Source organism: Anser brachyrhynchus, assembly GCF_964034855.1.
Source record: "Anser brachyrhynchus genome assembly, chromosome: 9".
Taxonomy (NCBI): domain Eukaryota; kingdom Metazoa; phylum Chordata; class Aves; order Anseriformes; family Anatidae; genus Anser; species Anser brachyrhynchus.
This window is the reverse complement of record NC_137703.1, coordinates 26932417-26947368: the sequence shown is the minus strand read 5'-3', so window position 1 is coordinate 26947368 and position 14952 is coordinate 26932417. Positions and strand designations below refer to the sequence as shown.

Below are 14952 nucleotides of genomic sequence, written 5' to 3'. Positions count from 1 at the left end.
AGCGAGCCCCCGGGCGCCCCTGAGGATCCACCCCGGTGACCCAGGGCGAGCCCCTAGGCGCCTCAGAGCACCCACCAGTGGGAACCCTGGCGGGCCTCCTTGCGTCCCATAGGACCCACCCTTGTGACCCCCAGTGGGCCCCCGAGCGCCCCTGAGCACCCACCCCTGTGATCACCGGCGAGCCCCCAGGCGCTCCATAGGACCCACCCCGCTGACCCCCGGCCGGACCCCAGGCGCCCCATAGGACCCACCCCGGAGTCCCTCAGAGGGCTCCCGGGCACCCCAGAGCACACACCCTGGTTATCCCCGGCGGGTCCCCGACGCGCCATAGGATCCACCCCGTGACACCCGGCGGGCCCCTGGGCACCCTTGAGCACCCACCCCTGTGACCACCTGGTGACCCAGGGAGCCCCGGAGCACCCACCCTTGTGATCCCCAGCGTACCCCAGGGTGCCCCAGAGCACCCATCCCTGTGAACCCCGGCGGGCCCCCTGGCGTCGCATAGGACCCACCCGTGTGACCCCCAGCAGGCCCCCGGGTGCCCCGGAGCAGCCACCCCGATGACCCCTGCCGGGCCCCCAGGCGCCCCATAGGACCCAACCCTGTGACCCCCGGCAGGCCCCCAGGCGCCCCATAGGACCCACCCATGTGACCCCTGGCGGCACCCCGGGCTCCCCATAGGACCCACTCCTGTGACCCCCGGCGGGCCCCCGAGCACCCCGGAGCACCCACCCCTGTGACCCCTGGCGGGCCCCCAGGCACCCCGGAGGACCAACCCTGGTGACCCCTGGCAGGCCCCCTGGCGCCCCGGTACACCCATCCCGGTGACCCCCGACGGGCCCCGGGGTGATCCGGAACACCCACCCTGGCGACCCCCGGCAGGCCCCCGGGCGCCCCGGAGGACCCACCCCTGTGACCCCCGGGAGGCCCCCGGGCACCCCGGAGCAGTCACCCCAGTTAACCCCGGTGGGCCCCCATAGGCCCCGGAGGACCCACACCGGTGACCCCCGGCGGGACCCCGGGCACCCTGGAGCACCCACCCAGGTGACCCACGGCGGTCCCCCGGGCGTCCTGAAGCACCCACCCCGGTGATCCCCGGTGGCCCACTGGGCGCCCCGGAGGACCCACCCCGGTGAATCCCAGCGGGCCCCAGGGCGTCCTGGAGCACCCACCCAGGCGACCCCGGCGGGCCCCCGGGCAGCCCAGGGGACCCACCGGGGTGACCCCCGTTGGGCCCCCGGGAGGCCCGGAACACCCACCCCGGTGACCCCCGGCGGGCCGCCGGGGCGCCACGGAGCACCCACCCCGGTGAGCCCCAGCTGGCCCCCGGGCGGCCCGGAGGATCCACCGCGGTGACCCCCAGTGGGCCCCTGGGCACCCCGGTGCACCCACCCTGGTGACCCCCGGCGGGCCCCCAGGCACCCCGGAGCACCCACCCCGGTGATGCCCGGTGGGACCCCGGGCGGCCCGGAACACCCACCCCGGTGACCCCCGGCGGGCCCTTGGGCACCCTGGAACACCCACCCCGGTGACCCCCGGCGGGCCCCCAGGGCGCCACGGAGGACCAACCCCGGTGACCCCCGGCGGGACCCCAGGCGCCCCGGAGGACCCACCCCGGTGACCCCCGGCGGGCCCCCGGGGCACCATGGAGGACCAACCCCGGTGACCCCCGGTGGGTACCCTGGCGCCCTGGAGGACCCACCCTGGTGACCCCCGGCGGTCCCCTGGGTGGCCCAGAGCACCCACCCCGGTTACCCCCGGCGGGTCCAGGGGTGCCCCGGAGGACCCACCCCAGTGACCCCCGACGGGCCCCCGGGCGCCCCGGAGGACCCACTCCGTTGACCGCCGGCGGGCCCCCGGGTGCCCCAGTGGACCCACCCCGTTGACCCCCGGCAGGCCCCCGGGCAAGTTTGGGATGTGCTTGCGGTGATATTAAGATACTCTTGCAGTGATTAGAAAGCTTAACAGACAGTCTTGTAGAATGCAGACAACCAGAATCCTTAGAACAATTAGGCGGAAATCACTGTGTATGAAACATTACCACCTCAAGGAGTACAAAAATCAGAAGAAATTTGAGTTATAACAGGCCAGCAAATGAAAGCCATGTATGTTCTGTGAAGCACCGGATAGATTGTGAACCTGGATTACCCAGTCAATGGGGAAATAGAGGAGGGTCCCGGTCCTTGAGAAAAAAATTATATGAACTGTGTTATGGAACTAGTAGGTGCGCTCCTGCTTGTGGGACGCCCGCCATTGCAATCGTGAATAAATTACTACTTCACTGAGATCCTCGACTGAGCCTAAGTTATTGGCTACAGAGTGTTTCTCACAATTTGGGGGCTCATCCGGGAGCCAGTCACCTACTGGGGAGCCCCGCCACCGCAGCAGCAGGAAGGCATGCCCCGCTGATTTCAGCTGTCCTGTGCATCGACAGTGGTGGTTCTGCGGAGCGCTGACAGAGGGCCCGAGAGTGATTAAAGAGGCAGGATCCGTGAAGTACTGGGGAAGGGAAGAAGGTAGGCACTCCGGGTTTAAGAACTGATCCGGTAACTCTGTGCACAGACCAAGGTAAGAAATATAAAGTATTGCCTTGGGGGTCGGGTGAGACTCTGTGCGACGTGTGATTGAGACGTACTTTTGTACAAAGCGAGTGTAGAGTCCTGATCCACGGTTCCGTAACTCCGTGAGGGGCATGGCTGGAGATGGACGAAGCGTGAGATAAGAGAGAGAAAGGAAGAGTCTCAGGAAATTTGGTGTACGGTACACCTTGCACGGTGAAGTGCTTGGCAGTACACCAGGGAATCTGGTAAACTCATAGGTGTGCGGTACCCCTTGCATGGTAAAGTGCTTGGCAGTACACCCCCATTTTCCAGAATTGGAGTGTTAGTGTGTGGTACCCTGCAGGAGGTAAATTTCTGTAGCAGCACACTGACAATGGCTAGGAGAAATGGGAAAACATGGGTTCCAGGGAACAGGGAGATATCCCTGGGGGAGTGCCTACTGACAGTTCTTCCTGAAGAATGATAAGAAATTGGAAAAATAATCCCAAAATTAGAGGAAATGATAAAAGAAGAAAATGGTTAAATATTGTGTATCAGTCTGGACAAAAGAACCAATTAAGGAAACAGCAGTATTTTGGCCAAAATACGGGTCTGGTGAAAATTCAGGCTTTAAATTTATATGTAAACTATAAGATTCCTTTTTTGGAGAAGAAGCCAAGTTATTCTCCCTATAATCCTAATATTGCACCGGTGGCAGCAGCAGTCGCTCCAGGAAGGGAGACAGGGGCTGTAATTAACACTGTCCCTACAGGAGGCACGTACTCTAGGCTCTGGCAAGAATTAGAACAAGGTAGAAGAGATATTGAGAATTTTGCCTTCCCTGATACTAACAGTACTAACACTAACTGTGTATCCTCTTAGGTGAACTCCCCCCACCCCCTCCTCCTTACCAGCAGAGAGGTTAGGGGTTTTAAGAAGGAGATGAAGTCTTTAATTGAGGACCCCATCAGGCTAGCTGAACTATTAGACCGGTTCCTAGGACCTAACTTATACTCTTGGGGGGGAAATTATGTCTATAAATATGTAGTTTACAGGGGAAGAAAGGGGAATGATCAGGAGGAGAGCTGCTATACAAGAATGGGAAAGAGCTCATTCTCCAGGGGTAATACCGGCAGGGCAGAAATACCTACTTGCTGATCCTGGCTGGAATAATAATAGTGTGCAACACAGAAATCATATAAGAGACTTGGGGTCAGAATGAGAAAGTACTCGGGGATGAATCCCGAGGACCCGGTATCCCAAGGGCTCTTGAAAGTTCGTTTTGTGATTAAAGCCTGGCAAAATACTTAGAAAAAGCTCCAGAAGGTGGGGGGATGTAGTGAACAGTCACTGGGGGACCCTCCTGCGGGAGGCCCTGAAGGTGTACATCAGGAGGGGAGATGAGAAGGAAAAGCAGAGAGCGAAACTAATGGTATTGACAGTGTAGCGGGTAGTGAGGCAGAGAGTTGGAGAAAGAGGAAGAAAATCTTCAGGGGGAGTCAGGGCCAGAATGGAAGGGAGAGGAAGAGAGATGAAGTAATGGCAGGCAAGGAAAGCTACCTGTGTTGCAGCCTGAATTCTAGCAGAGACAGGCTTTGATAGGATGTTTTAAGTGTGGCCAGGCTGGCCACTTCAAATAGGAATATCTGGAGTGGAAGAAGGAGGAGAGAAGGAAAATGGGATGAAATATAGTATACTGATATGTTGTTTCAGCATCCTGGAGGGAAAAAAAGCATGGAATTAATTTGCCCCTTGACGGAGCCTTTGGTGAAAGTACAGGCTGGAGAAAGATAAAAAGAAGTGTTAAAAAGAGTTATTGAAGGTGTTAAAGGTGTAGTATGTAGTGTTTGACAGAGCTGTTTGAAGTTGAATGAGCAGGGAAAGAGGACGTAGGCATTATCTAAGTAACAGTCTAGAAGTTTTGGTATATTTGCTGTGGTGTTTGATCAATTTCCCAAGTATCAGGGAGGGGCGGGACAGGGGGGACAGCCTGCTCCACCAGGGGCCTCTCCACAGGCCGCAGGGGGGCTTCGGCTCCGGTGCCTGGAGCGCCTCCTCCCCCTCCTTCTGCGCTGACTTTGGTGTCTGTGGGGAGGTTTCTCGCTCCTCGCTCTCTCAGCTGCTGTTGAGCAGCAGGTTTTTGTTTGTTTGTTTTCATTTTCTTGGATGTGCTCTCACAGAGGCACGGACTGTGTTGCTCATGGCTTGGCTCTGGGCAGCGGTGGGCCCCTCTGGGGCCGGCTGAAATTGTCCCTTGTCTGCCACAGGGAGGCTTCTGGATTCTTCTCGTGGGGGCTGCCACTGCAGAACCCCCCAGAACCTTGCCATTGAACCCAATACATTGGGGCAGCTAGGTCATTACTGGCCTGTAAAGTATCAGGGATTAAATTAACTGATGAAACCCTAAAAGTGACGGGGGTAGAAGGGGCTGGGATAACAGTGCCACCTTTGGGGGGTACCAAGCTGAGACTAGGGGATAAAATGATCTCTGGGCAATTATTGTATGTACCCAAGGCAGGGACTAACTTGTTGGGAAGGGATTTGATGATGAAATCGGGCATTCAAATAGCAAATTGTTAGACTGGAATAACAGTGTTACTAATGGAGTGCTCTCAGGCCCTGAGAGCAAAGATAAATTCACCTCTGACTGGAAAGACCCTGAAATGGGGGCAGAAGCAACGATACAGATGGACAGTTTTACCTCAGGGGTTTATGGGGCCACCGATTTATTTGGGCAAGTTCTAGAACAGATTTTGGAGCAATTCCAACCTCCCGAGGAGGTATTACTGTTACAAATATGTGAATGATGGTTTATTGTCAGGACAGGATAAAACAGTAGTGAAGGAAACTACTAACAAGCTATTCAACTTTCTGGGAAAACAGGGCTTGGAAGTATTGAAAAATAAATTACCATATGTAGAAAAAGAAGTCAAGTATATAAGGCATCTAATGTCTGAGGGAAAACAAAGAATAAATCCAGAGAGGATTCAGGGAATTGTTGAAAACTAAGAAAGAACTAAAAAGTTCTAAGAGATTTTTTTTAAGGAATCAGGAGCCACGAAGTCTGAAGGAAAATGGATACTCCCTGATGGGAGAGAAATGCTGAATAAAGCACCAATGAGGTAAATATTAACTGTATTACATTAAGAGAGTCATTGGGAGGTGCAAGCAATGTGTGATGTTGTGCTAAGAAAGTATGTCTGTGTAGGAATATACACTTTAGTGAAGCAAATATGCAAAGGATGTACCATATGTCAAAAGGTAAAGAAAAAGGTCATCCGTAACCCACCTAGAGGGGGACAGGAGCCAGGGATTCGACCTTTCCAAAGTATACAGGTAGACTTTACTGAGTTACCTAAAGAAGGGAGACTTAAGTACTTGTTTGTCCTAATTGACCACGTGATTGGATGGGTGTAAGCTTTCCCCTCGGTATCTGCCACTGCGAACACGGTGGCTAAGGTACCACTGGAGCAAATAGTCCCTAGATATGGGATAGTTGAAAACATTGATTCAGATCAAGGAAGTCATTTCACTTCACAAGTACTGCAAGGATTAATGCAGGCCTTAGAGATTGAGTGGGATTTTCACACCCCCTGGCACCCCTCCTCTTCTGGGAAGGTAGAGCGAATGAACCAGACATTAAAGAAGCAATTAACTAAATTAGTATTAGAAACCCAGCTTCCTTGGGTAAAATGCTTACCTTTAGCACTCCTACAGGTTCAAACAGCACCAAGAAAGGATATAGGAATTTCACCATATGAGATGCTATTCGGATTACCCTATCTGGGCAGAAGGGATGAGATACCACAGTTCGAAACGAGAGAGTTTTCTTAAGAACTGTATTCTGGGGTTGTCTTCTTTGTCATCTCACAGGACCCATGGGCTGTTGGCTCAAACCCCACCTTTGGAATTCCCCATTCACCACCATCACCCAGGAAACTGGGTCCTGATTCAGACCTGGAAAGAATCAAAACTCCGGCCTGAATGGGAAGAACCATTCCAAATACTACTAACCACTGATACAGCCATAAGAACTGCAGAAAAAGGTTGGACTCACTATACTCGAGTGAAAGCACCCGTCGACCCTAGTACCTGGGAAGCTGTTCCTACAGAAGACTTGTTGAAAGTTAAAACCAAAAAGAAAAACCTCATAATGGACTCTGAGCAGGAAAAAAGCTTACAATTGTAAACTAACCTTTTATTTTCACAGGTAACTAATGAGTGTGACTTATGATTGAGAGAAAGGACTGGCCTATAGCGAATCGAAGTGCTCCCAAGGGGTTCTTGTTCTAGTAGTAGTGTACATGTATCTTATTCTTTGTATTGATAATTATTTGGAAACCTAAGGGTTAAAAATAATGACAGGGAAAAAGCAACTATTAATTTTGTTTCTAGTGATTGTAGGCCCTAGAGAAGGCCTTGGTCAATTGGCAACTTGGAAAAGGCATGACCAGATAATAGTAAGTCGGGATACCCCATCAAAATATGGGTGAATGTGACTAAGGGTTATGTACCACAATCCATCACGTTTGATGCTTGTGAGGTGTTAGCTTGTGGAGATTTAAATGCCCAACAGCAATTGAGCAGAGAGAACAAATAACTGGGAGAGATCCAACAGCCAGATTGAGAATAGCTGTATGGAAACGATCTTCTATTGCCATCAGAGAAAGGGAGAAACTCAAGGAGAAAACAGGAGAGAAAACAGGAGGCCCTCTTTGAAATGCAGCAGTTCAAACATTTGAGAATGTTTGAAACAGGGTATGGGGATGTGAATGCCTGGATAGAATGGGTCAAATATACTGTCCAGAGTCTCAACCATAGCAATTGCTATGCTTGTGCCTCGGGACGACAGATTGCCCAGATAGTGCTCTTCCCATTGGGGTGGACCAAGGATTCCCAGGGGATGCGATGTATGATTGCATTGTACCAAGAAAAGACTGCCTGGGGAAATGAGGCCTGTAAGTCTCTCTCTTTGCTGTTCCCTTCCTTGCATGATAGCAATAACAGGGTTCCCCCTGCATTCTCTACAGCTATAGGTAACCATACAGCTTGCCTCTCATGGCAGGGTGTGAGTGCTACCCGGCATCTGGGAGAATTTGCCTTGCGCACAAGGACCTTGAATGCTACCAAGAACTTGATGGGAAACTGTTCAAGACTTGAGATCCCCAGGGCAGATCTCTGGTGGTACTGTGGAGGGAAGATCTTATGAACCACCCTACCATCTAATTGGGGAGGCACTTGTGCTCTTGTTCAATTAGCTATACTTTTCACCCTGGCATTTGAAAGAGAAACATCACAAATACCCAGAAGAAGTAAAAGAAGCTTAGGAGTATCATTTGATGATAGAGTATACATAGATTCTATTGGGGTGCCTAGAGGAGTTCCCAATGAACAGAAAGCCAGGAATCAAATTGCTGCAGGGTTTGAGTCACTGTTCTGGTGGGTAACAATCAATAAGAATGTGGATTGGATTAATTATATTTATTGTAATCAGCAGAGATTCATAAATTATACAAGGGATGCGATAAGAGGTATCACTGAACAACTAGATGCCACCAGCACAATAGCTTGGAAAAACAGAATAGCATTAGGTATGATGCTTGCGGAGAAAGGAGGTGTGTGTGTGTGATACTGAGCAACCATTGTTGCACTTTTATACCCAACAATACTGCCCCGGATGGCACAGTAACTAGAGCATTGCAAGGGCTTACCACCCTTGCCAGTGAATTGGCAGAAAACTTAGGAACAGGCACTTCCATCACCGAATGGTTGGAATCTTGGTTTGGTAAATGGGAAGGGATGGTAGTGTTCATATTTACATCCTTGATCGTAGTAGCAGGAATTTTGACAGCCGTTGGTTGTTGCATTATCCCCTGTGTAAAAGGACTAGTACAGTGGTTAACTGAAACTGCACTATCGAAACAAATGACCATGGAGCCACCGCCTTAACTCAGATAAGGTGATGATATTAGAGGAGATGGAAAGCAAAGAAAGTGAAGAAGAGGAAGATATCCACCAAATTACACCTTAGAGAAAAGGTCTGCAAAAATCAACAATTTATAAAGAAGAAAAGGGGGGAACTGGGGGAATAAAAATGTTGTTTTTGCACAGGGTTACATTGTTTAAAGGTAAGGAATGTGGTATTGAAATATGCTTGCAGTGACAAGAAAGCTTGCAGACAACCAGAATCCTTAGAGCAATTAGGCGAAAATCACAGTGTCAAGTAAGATAAGTAAAGAAACATTACAACTTCCAACAGTAAAAAAGTTAAAAGAAATTTGAAAATTAACAGGCCGGCAACTGAAGGCCATGTATTGTCTGTGAAGCATCGGATAGATTGTGACCCTGGATTACCCACTTGAAGCCAGGGATAGAAGAATGGGGGTGTAAGGAATGGTCCAGCAATTCGTGCCACTAAGGGATTTGAAGGGTTAACATTGAGGCCTGGGTTTAGGTGAGAAGAGAACAAAGGGATTTCTTCAGAGAAAAACTGCTGACTCTGCACGGACGTGCAGTAACTTCTGACATCCAGCCAAGAGACCACTAGATAAGGAGGAAGAATATGAGCCTCCCCAACCGAGCGGCCCCCAAGAGACTAACAGAGACTGATAAGCAGGCGCACCTGGGAGGACTTCGGATTCGGGAAACCAATTATAATAACCCTGCCTCTTCTAGAAGTAGTAATGAATATGTATTAGCCTAGGAGCATAAAAACCAGCCGCCTTACATAACAGGTGTGCGTCCTGGTGGAGCAGAGACTCCCGGCGCACCCAGCGCTGTTTGCTTGCCTCTATTTGTTTAATAAATTGTAAACTTTGATTGTAATCCTATTTGGGACTCAGTCATTTATAACAGGGGGCTTGCTTAATCGTATTAATGATTTCTAAATAAAACAATCATAATTATTAAAGCCAGGAATGAAAGAATGGGTCTTGCTTAATCGCTTTAAAATAGATATTACTGAGTGTCTTTGCTTACTACTGTGCAAATTAACCGAAACAAGGAGTCTCGGGGCCCCTCACAGAAGACGTTTCCTGACAAAAATGGGGAACCTGTCTCAAAAACCAGCTGAGACCAACCTTGTGGTTTGGACAAGAGCCAAGAAGCAGCTGAGTCTGTACAAAGGCAGAGGGTCAGCTAGTGGTGATGAAGAGGAGTTATCAGACTTCATCCCCACGACCCCCCGATGACCACCACCAGAAGGCACTGCGCAGGTGCAGATGGGAGGAGTTTATGGAAATGACTTCTTGGAGCTAATTTTAATACAAAGCAGGGATAGGTTATGAATATGTATAGGCATATTGGGAAACTTCATGCATATGTAACGTTTTACTGCATATAACCAAAGCAAGTTGCCGCATTAGGGTGCGCATGCTTTGGGAGCTATCCCGCACGTGCCTGGTGCCGAAATAAACCACATACCTACTGTATAACTTATTTGCTTTGAGTTATAGAGTTTTTCCATGAATCACACTCAGGGGGGAAACAGGGGAGGGTCCTGGCCATTGAAAAAGTATATAAACTGTGTTATGGAACTAGTAGGTGCGCTCCTGCTTGTGGGACGCCCGCCATTGCAATCGCGAATAAAATTGCTACTTCACTGAGATCCTCGCCTGAGCCTATGTTATTGACTACAGAGTGTTTCTCATAGAAGACATCCACCTGGAGGAGACACCTCCCTTTGACCCCTCTCCCTCAGCAGCGCCAATCTTGTGGTCCCCCCTCAGTGTCCCGCACCTGCGCGCCCGGCCGCTCTGCCATAACGATGCCGAGGGCGAGCGCCCTCTGGCGGCGCGGCGGGGCCTCCGGCGGGCGGGCCGGTCGCGAGATGGCGGAGAGGCGGCTGTGGGCGCTGCTGGCGGCGCTGCGGGCGGGCTGGTGCCTGCTGCCACAGGCCGGTTACCTGCACCCCGACGAGTTCTTCCAGTCACCCGAAGTCATGGCAGGTAAGGCGGCCCGGGGGGGGGGATGCGGCGGCGGCCCCGGCCCCGGCCCCGGCCCCGGCCCCGGCCCCGGCCCCGGGGGAAGGAAGGGAGGGAGGTGCCGGCGGCAGCCGCGGGGCCTCGGGACGCGAGGGGGCCGCGCCGCCGCTCGTGGGCGCTGCCCCGGCGGTGGTCCCGGGCATGGTCCCGGACCGAGGGGCACTAAGGCGGCAGGTGAGGCGGGGAGCTGCCGGCCCTGCTTCGGGCGCCCCTCTGCTGCGCCGCCCTTGCAGGCAGCGGGGAGCCCGGTGGCCGGCCCTGGTCTGGTTTCTGTGGCAGCTGCTGCCAAGTAAGCGCTGGCCAGAGCCGTGCTGCCCTAAGAGATGCGGTTCTGTCCCCGAAACTTGGTTAAAATTAACGGTGTGATCCTAAAAAAATCATGGTTGACAGTAGTCCCAAAGATTTAGGGACTGCGCTGCATCATGATGCCTTTTACACTAAGTTGTATCTCTAGTGCTGAATTACTGAATAAAATATATTATGTATGTTTGTTTTTTCTTTCTTTCTTCCTTTGTAGGAGATATTTTAAACCTACAGGTCTATTACCCTTGGGAGTTCCTTTCCAGCTCTCCTTGCAGAACAGTTGTTTTCCCATTAATGACATCTGGAGTTACCTACTGGGTGGTCAAGTCTTTGCAGCAGCTGAACATATGTTCAAGTTGCATCAACAGCTACACCCTTCTTGTATCACCTCGCCTTCTCTTTACAATCTTTTCTTTTGTACTTGACTATAGCGTGTATCGATTAGCTCCTTCCTGGGAAGCAGATCCATGGAAAGCGCTGGTACTTCTGGCTGGATCGTATGTCACTCTGGTATTTTACACAAGAACATTTACCAACACGCTTGAAGGACTTCTCTTTGCTCTTCTCTTGGTATTGGTTTCCTCCAACAAATCTGACAGCAGCTCAGTAAAGCCTACAAGCAGCCCTCTCATAGGTATTGTAACAACTGCTGGGTTTTTCAATAGGCCAACCTTTTTGGCATTTGCACTAATGCCCCTGCTTTACTGGGCAGGTTTAAATGTTGACTCCCAAAAGAGCATTAAAACTATCGTAAACCCCTTATTGAAGCTAATCACATGTGCATGTTTTACTGCCATTGTTTTCATAACAGCTGACACCTTATATTTTACCTCTGTGGGCTTAGACAACTTTTACAGCATTAAAAAGAGCAGCCTATTTCATGTAATAGCTCAATTGAATCACAAAATGGTAGTAACCCCTTTAAATTTTCTCAGCTATAATCTCAATCCTCATAATCTTGCGCAGCATGGAAGTCACCCACGAGTTACGCATTTTACAGTCAATGGAATAATGCTCTTTGGGATCTTACATATTCTGGCCATTGGTGCCGGTTTTAAAATGCTAAAGAAATACATCTGTCAATTACTGCAGGTCAAATCATACTACCGTGGGTCACCTAGGGTATTTGTGCATTCCGAGGGCCATCCAAAATTACTGCTGTTTTATTTTGTTCCTTTGGCATTCCTCTCCCTGTTCAGTCACCAAGAACCTCGTTTTCTCATTCCTCTCATCTTACCATTAGTCCTGTTCAGCACATCACAGAATAGAGCTATGAAGTGGAAACCTGTCATTATTATTTTCAACATTCTTGGGGCTTTGGTGTTTGGGTGGCTACACCAGGGGGGACTGATACCATGTTTGTTTCACCTGGAACATCTCATGCATTCTCCAGGGTCCTCAAACCATACAAGACATTATACTCTACTCTTTGCTCACACCTACATGCCTCCTAGGTCTCTGCTTAATATCAAAAAAAAGGACACACATATAGAAGTAATTGATATGGCTGGATCTGAAGAAGAAACCCTCTGCCAAACAGTAGGGCAGCAAGCAAAGAATTTTACCTGCAATGACTGCCATTTTTTTGTTATAATCCCTGGAACAGTCAGAGCCACAATTACAAAGTGTGGTGTCTTGCTCAAGAACGAGACTCTGATCTTTCCACACTTATCAATGGAAGACCCACCACAAATATCCTTCCTCTTCAGTGAAAATTGGAGAAGTCAGCTAGGACTATACATCCTTCAGCTAGGCAGAGATCATCAGAGCCCTTAGATGTTAGAACAATGTGATAGTTTTTCACTGCACTTTGACTCTGCACAAACGTGCTGTCAGACCCTCCTCGTCACAGTCCCATGCTCAGTATGGGCAGTGCCCATGAGCTTCCTGATTCTCTTCATTCCATTTCTTCATGCTTGTACACTCCTCAGGATAGCTAGCTCTCGCTAGATGCGAGTCATTCAGTCCCTGTGGTGTTTCTTAAGAACTTGTGTAATTTTCCGGATGAGAGAGGGTGAACTCAGAGTCCACAAAAACTGTGATTCAAGCTTAGCTCTTTTCAGGTGAGATATTCTTTAAAAGTTCTTACAGACTCAGATAGAGGGCTTGTGGACTGCGTTACTGATAACAGACATTAATGCTGCTGCTGCTGGAGAGAGGTCACTGGACTAGGCATAACCTCTTCACTCTCATTAGACCAGACTGCAGTCACAATATAGGCATCAGCATCATGATATTATTGTCTAAGGTGCTCTTAGGTGGTTCTGTCTTGAAAAGTCCCCAGTATTGATCTAACAGAATCTGATTTAGAACTCAGAAGATGCTTCAGCATAGACACTTATGCTAAATCCTAAAATCCAAGCATTGTTTTTGCCAGTTTCATTCCTGTGGAAATTCTGCACAAGAATTACATACAGCAATGTGAGGTCACTGGTTGATGTGACTAAGCCTGTCTGCTGCTTAGCTCCTGAAATGGGGCAGGTCCTTTTTGCATTCCAGGTGAGTGTCACAGCTTTCATTGCTCTTGGGTGGCTCTGTGCCCGGTGATGGCTCAATTCAAGGAGCTGAACAGACAGAAAACTGGCACCTTGGAGGGGCTCAATTCCTTTTATGCATTTGACCAGATGCATCTCTGAACTGGTTGATGGCAAGGTTAGAGGAGCAGCAGTTCTGTTGTAGGGGTGTATGCAGGTTACCAGGGAGGAGTCGCATTCCCTGTGCCCCCCTCACCTTTCAGTACCAGCTCCCAGCTTAGTCGGAATGATGGATCACAGCTCTGGTGCCCTAATAGAGACCAGTTTCATTTTGAAGTAGGATACCGCAGCATGACTAAACATTTTAGTTCAGAACATTTAGAACTTCGAATGCAGAAACATCCTGACCTGGAGGGAGATACTAATTTGGTACATTTGTAACACCTCTCTCTATGAACTGAATCTGACACTGATTCTTTCTGCTTATAATGGCAGCAAAGCTTTTTGCAGTTCTTCATCCATACAACTTCACATAAGACCTTATTTGCCAGTTTTTCAACAGAGACAAGAATGGTTGATACCAGAGTCTAAAGGGAGGCTAAGAAAAATCCACATGAAGGATTTGCCTCTTATCTTCCAAATTAAATATTCAATCTAGATTTTTAAGGAACATCTCTCTCTCTCATAAAGCATTTTGTGTTAAAAGTCTCCCCTACATGCTTACTGTAAGATCCTTTATCCCTCATTACTGACAGGCCTGCATAGTGAAGGTGCATGTTTTTTGGTGAGGTAGGGGGAGGGGTTGTATGTGTGTTTGTACAGATGTCTCATCCAGTAGTGAAGAAGTTACGAAAGCATCATGACATTTACCAGCTGTATTTTCCAAGTTCATTTGCTCTTTTTCTTTGCTCTTTTACACTGGGACAACAGTATTGTGCCACAGCTTGTATTCCGCATCCCATTTACTGTTTCGAGCTGTTTTTAAACAGCTTTCTTTAAAATTTGAAAATTATTTTGAAATTTACTATCTCTGGCTGTATAAGCAGGGTAGATCTTGAAACTGTTCAGAGTTGATGAAGCACCAGTTCCATAACATGACACTTCCACCGCTCCACAGGTAACCTGAGATGGAGCCAGGAAGAGACTCTGGGCTACAAACACTAATTCAGAATGACATTACACTGCTTTTGTCTCACCTGCTACTTTTATCACTTGTACTACAGATTCAGGTTTTCCATCCTTGCACACAAGTCTTTGTTGGCAGGAAGTTTAATTTTACCAACAGTGCAGGAAACCATGCATCTCATCTGATTTGCAAGGTTCTTTCACCTGGAGCAATACAAAGACTGGAAGCCTCCCTCCCAAGTTAACTAAGCATCTAGGCAGATGGACATAGTAAACACACTGTGTGGGACGGCTATTTTAGTCTCATGGACAGTGTTAGAAACAGCAATGAGAGTAAAGCAGCCCTATACGTTACGTAAGATGAATACATTTTTTTCTCTATTTATAGTTAGGATAGCAGTATTTGGCCTTTTTTTTTGTTTGTTTTTCCCTAAATCCTTTTTGCTACCATGGACTTGAGGTGTGCCTTTAGGATAGCTACCAAATTCCCGCACCCACCTGTAAAGCAAGGCACTATCCTATCCATCA

General features: G+C 49.3%; 1 protein-coding gene across 1 annotated transcript; it reads left to right on the top strand.

Moving 5' to 3' along the window:
- Positions 1 to 10339: 10339 nt before the first annotated feature.
- PIGZ (phosphatidylinositol glycan anchor biosynthesis class Z) lies at positions 10340 to 14515 on the top strand. Its single transcript, XM_080603917.1, has 2 exons — positions 10340 to 10486; positions 11040 to 14515. Exons 1-2 carry the CDS (start codon positions 10369 to 10371, stop codon positions 12599 to 12601), a joined length of 1680 nt encoding a protein of 559 aa, XP_080460043.1. The 5' UTR covers positions 10340 to 10368; the 3' UTR covers positions 12602 to 14515.
- The last annotated feature ends 437 nt before the right edge of the window (positions 14516 to 14952 follow it).

What these genes read in the sequence shown, in the direction of transcription:
- PIGZ (XM_080603917.1), top strand. Translation starts at nt 10,369, where the DNA reads ATGGCGGAGAGGCGGCTGTGGGCGCTGCTGGCGGCGCTGCGGGCGGGC. An exon ending in GTCACCCGAAGTCATGGCAG is followed by an intron (nt 10,487 to 11,039) that starts GTAAGGCGGCCC and finishes CTTCCTTTGTAG; the next exon opens with GAGATATTTTAAACCTACAG.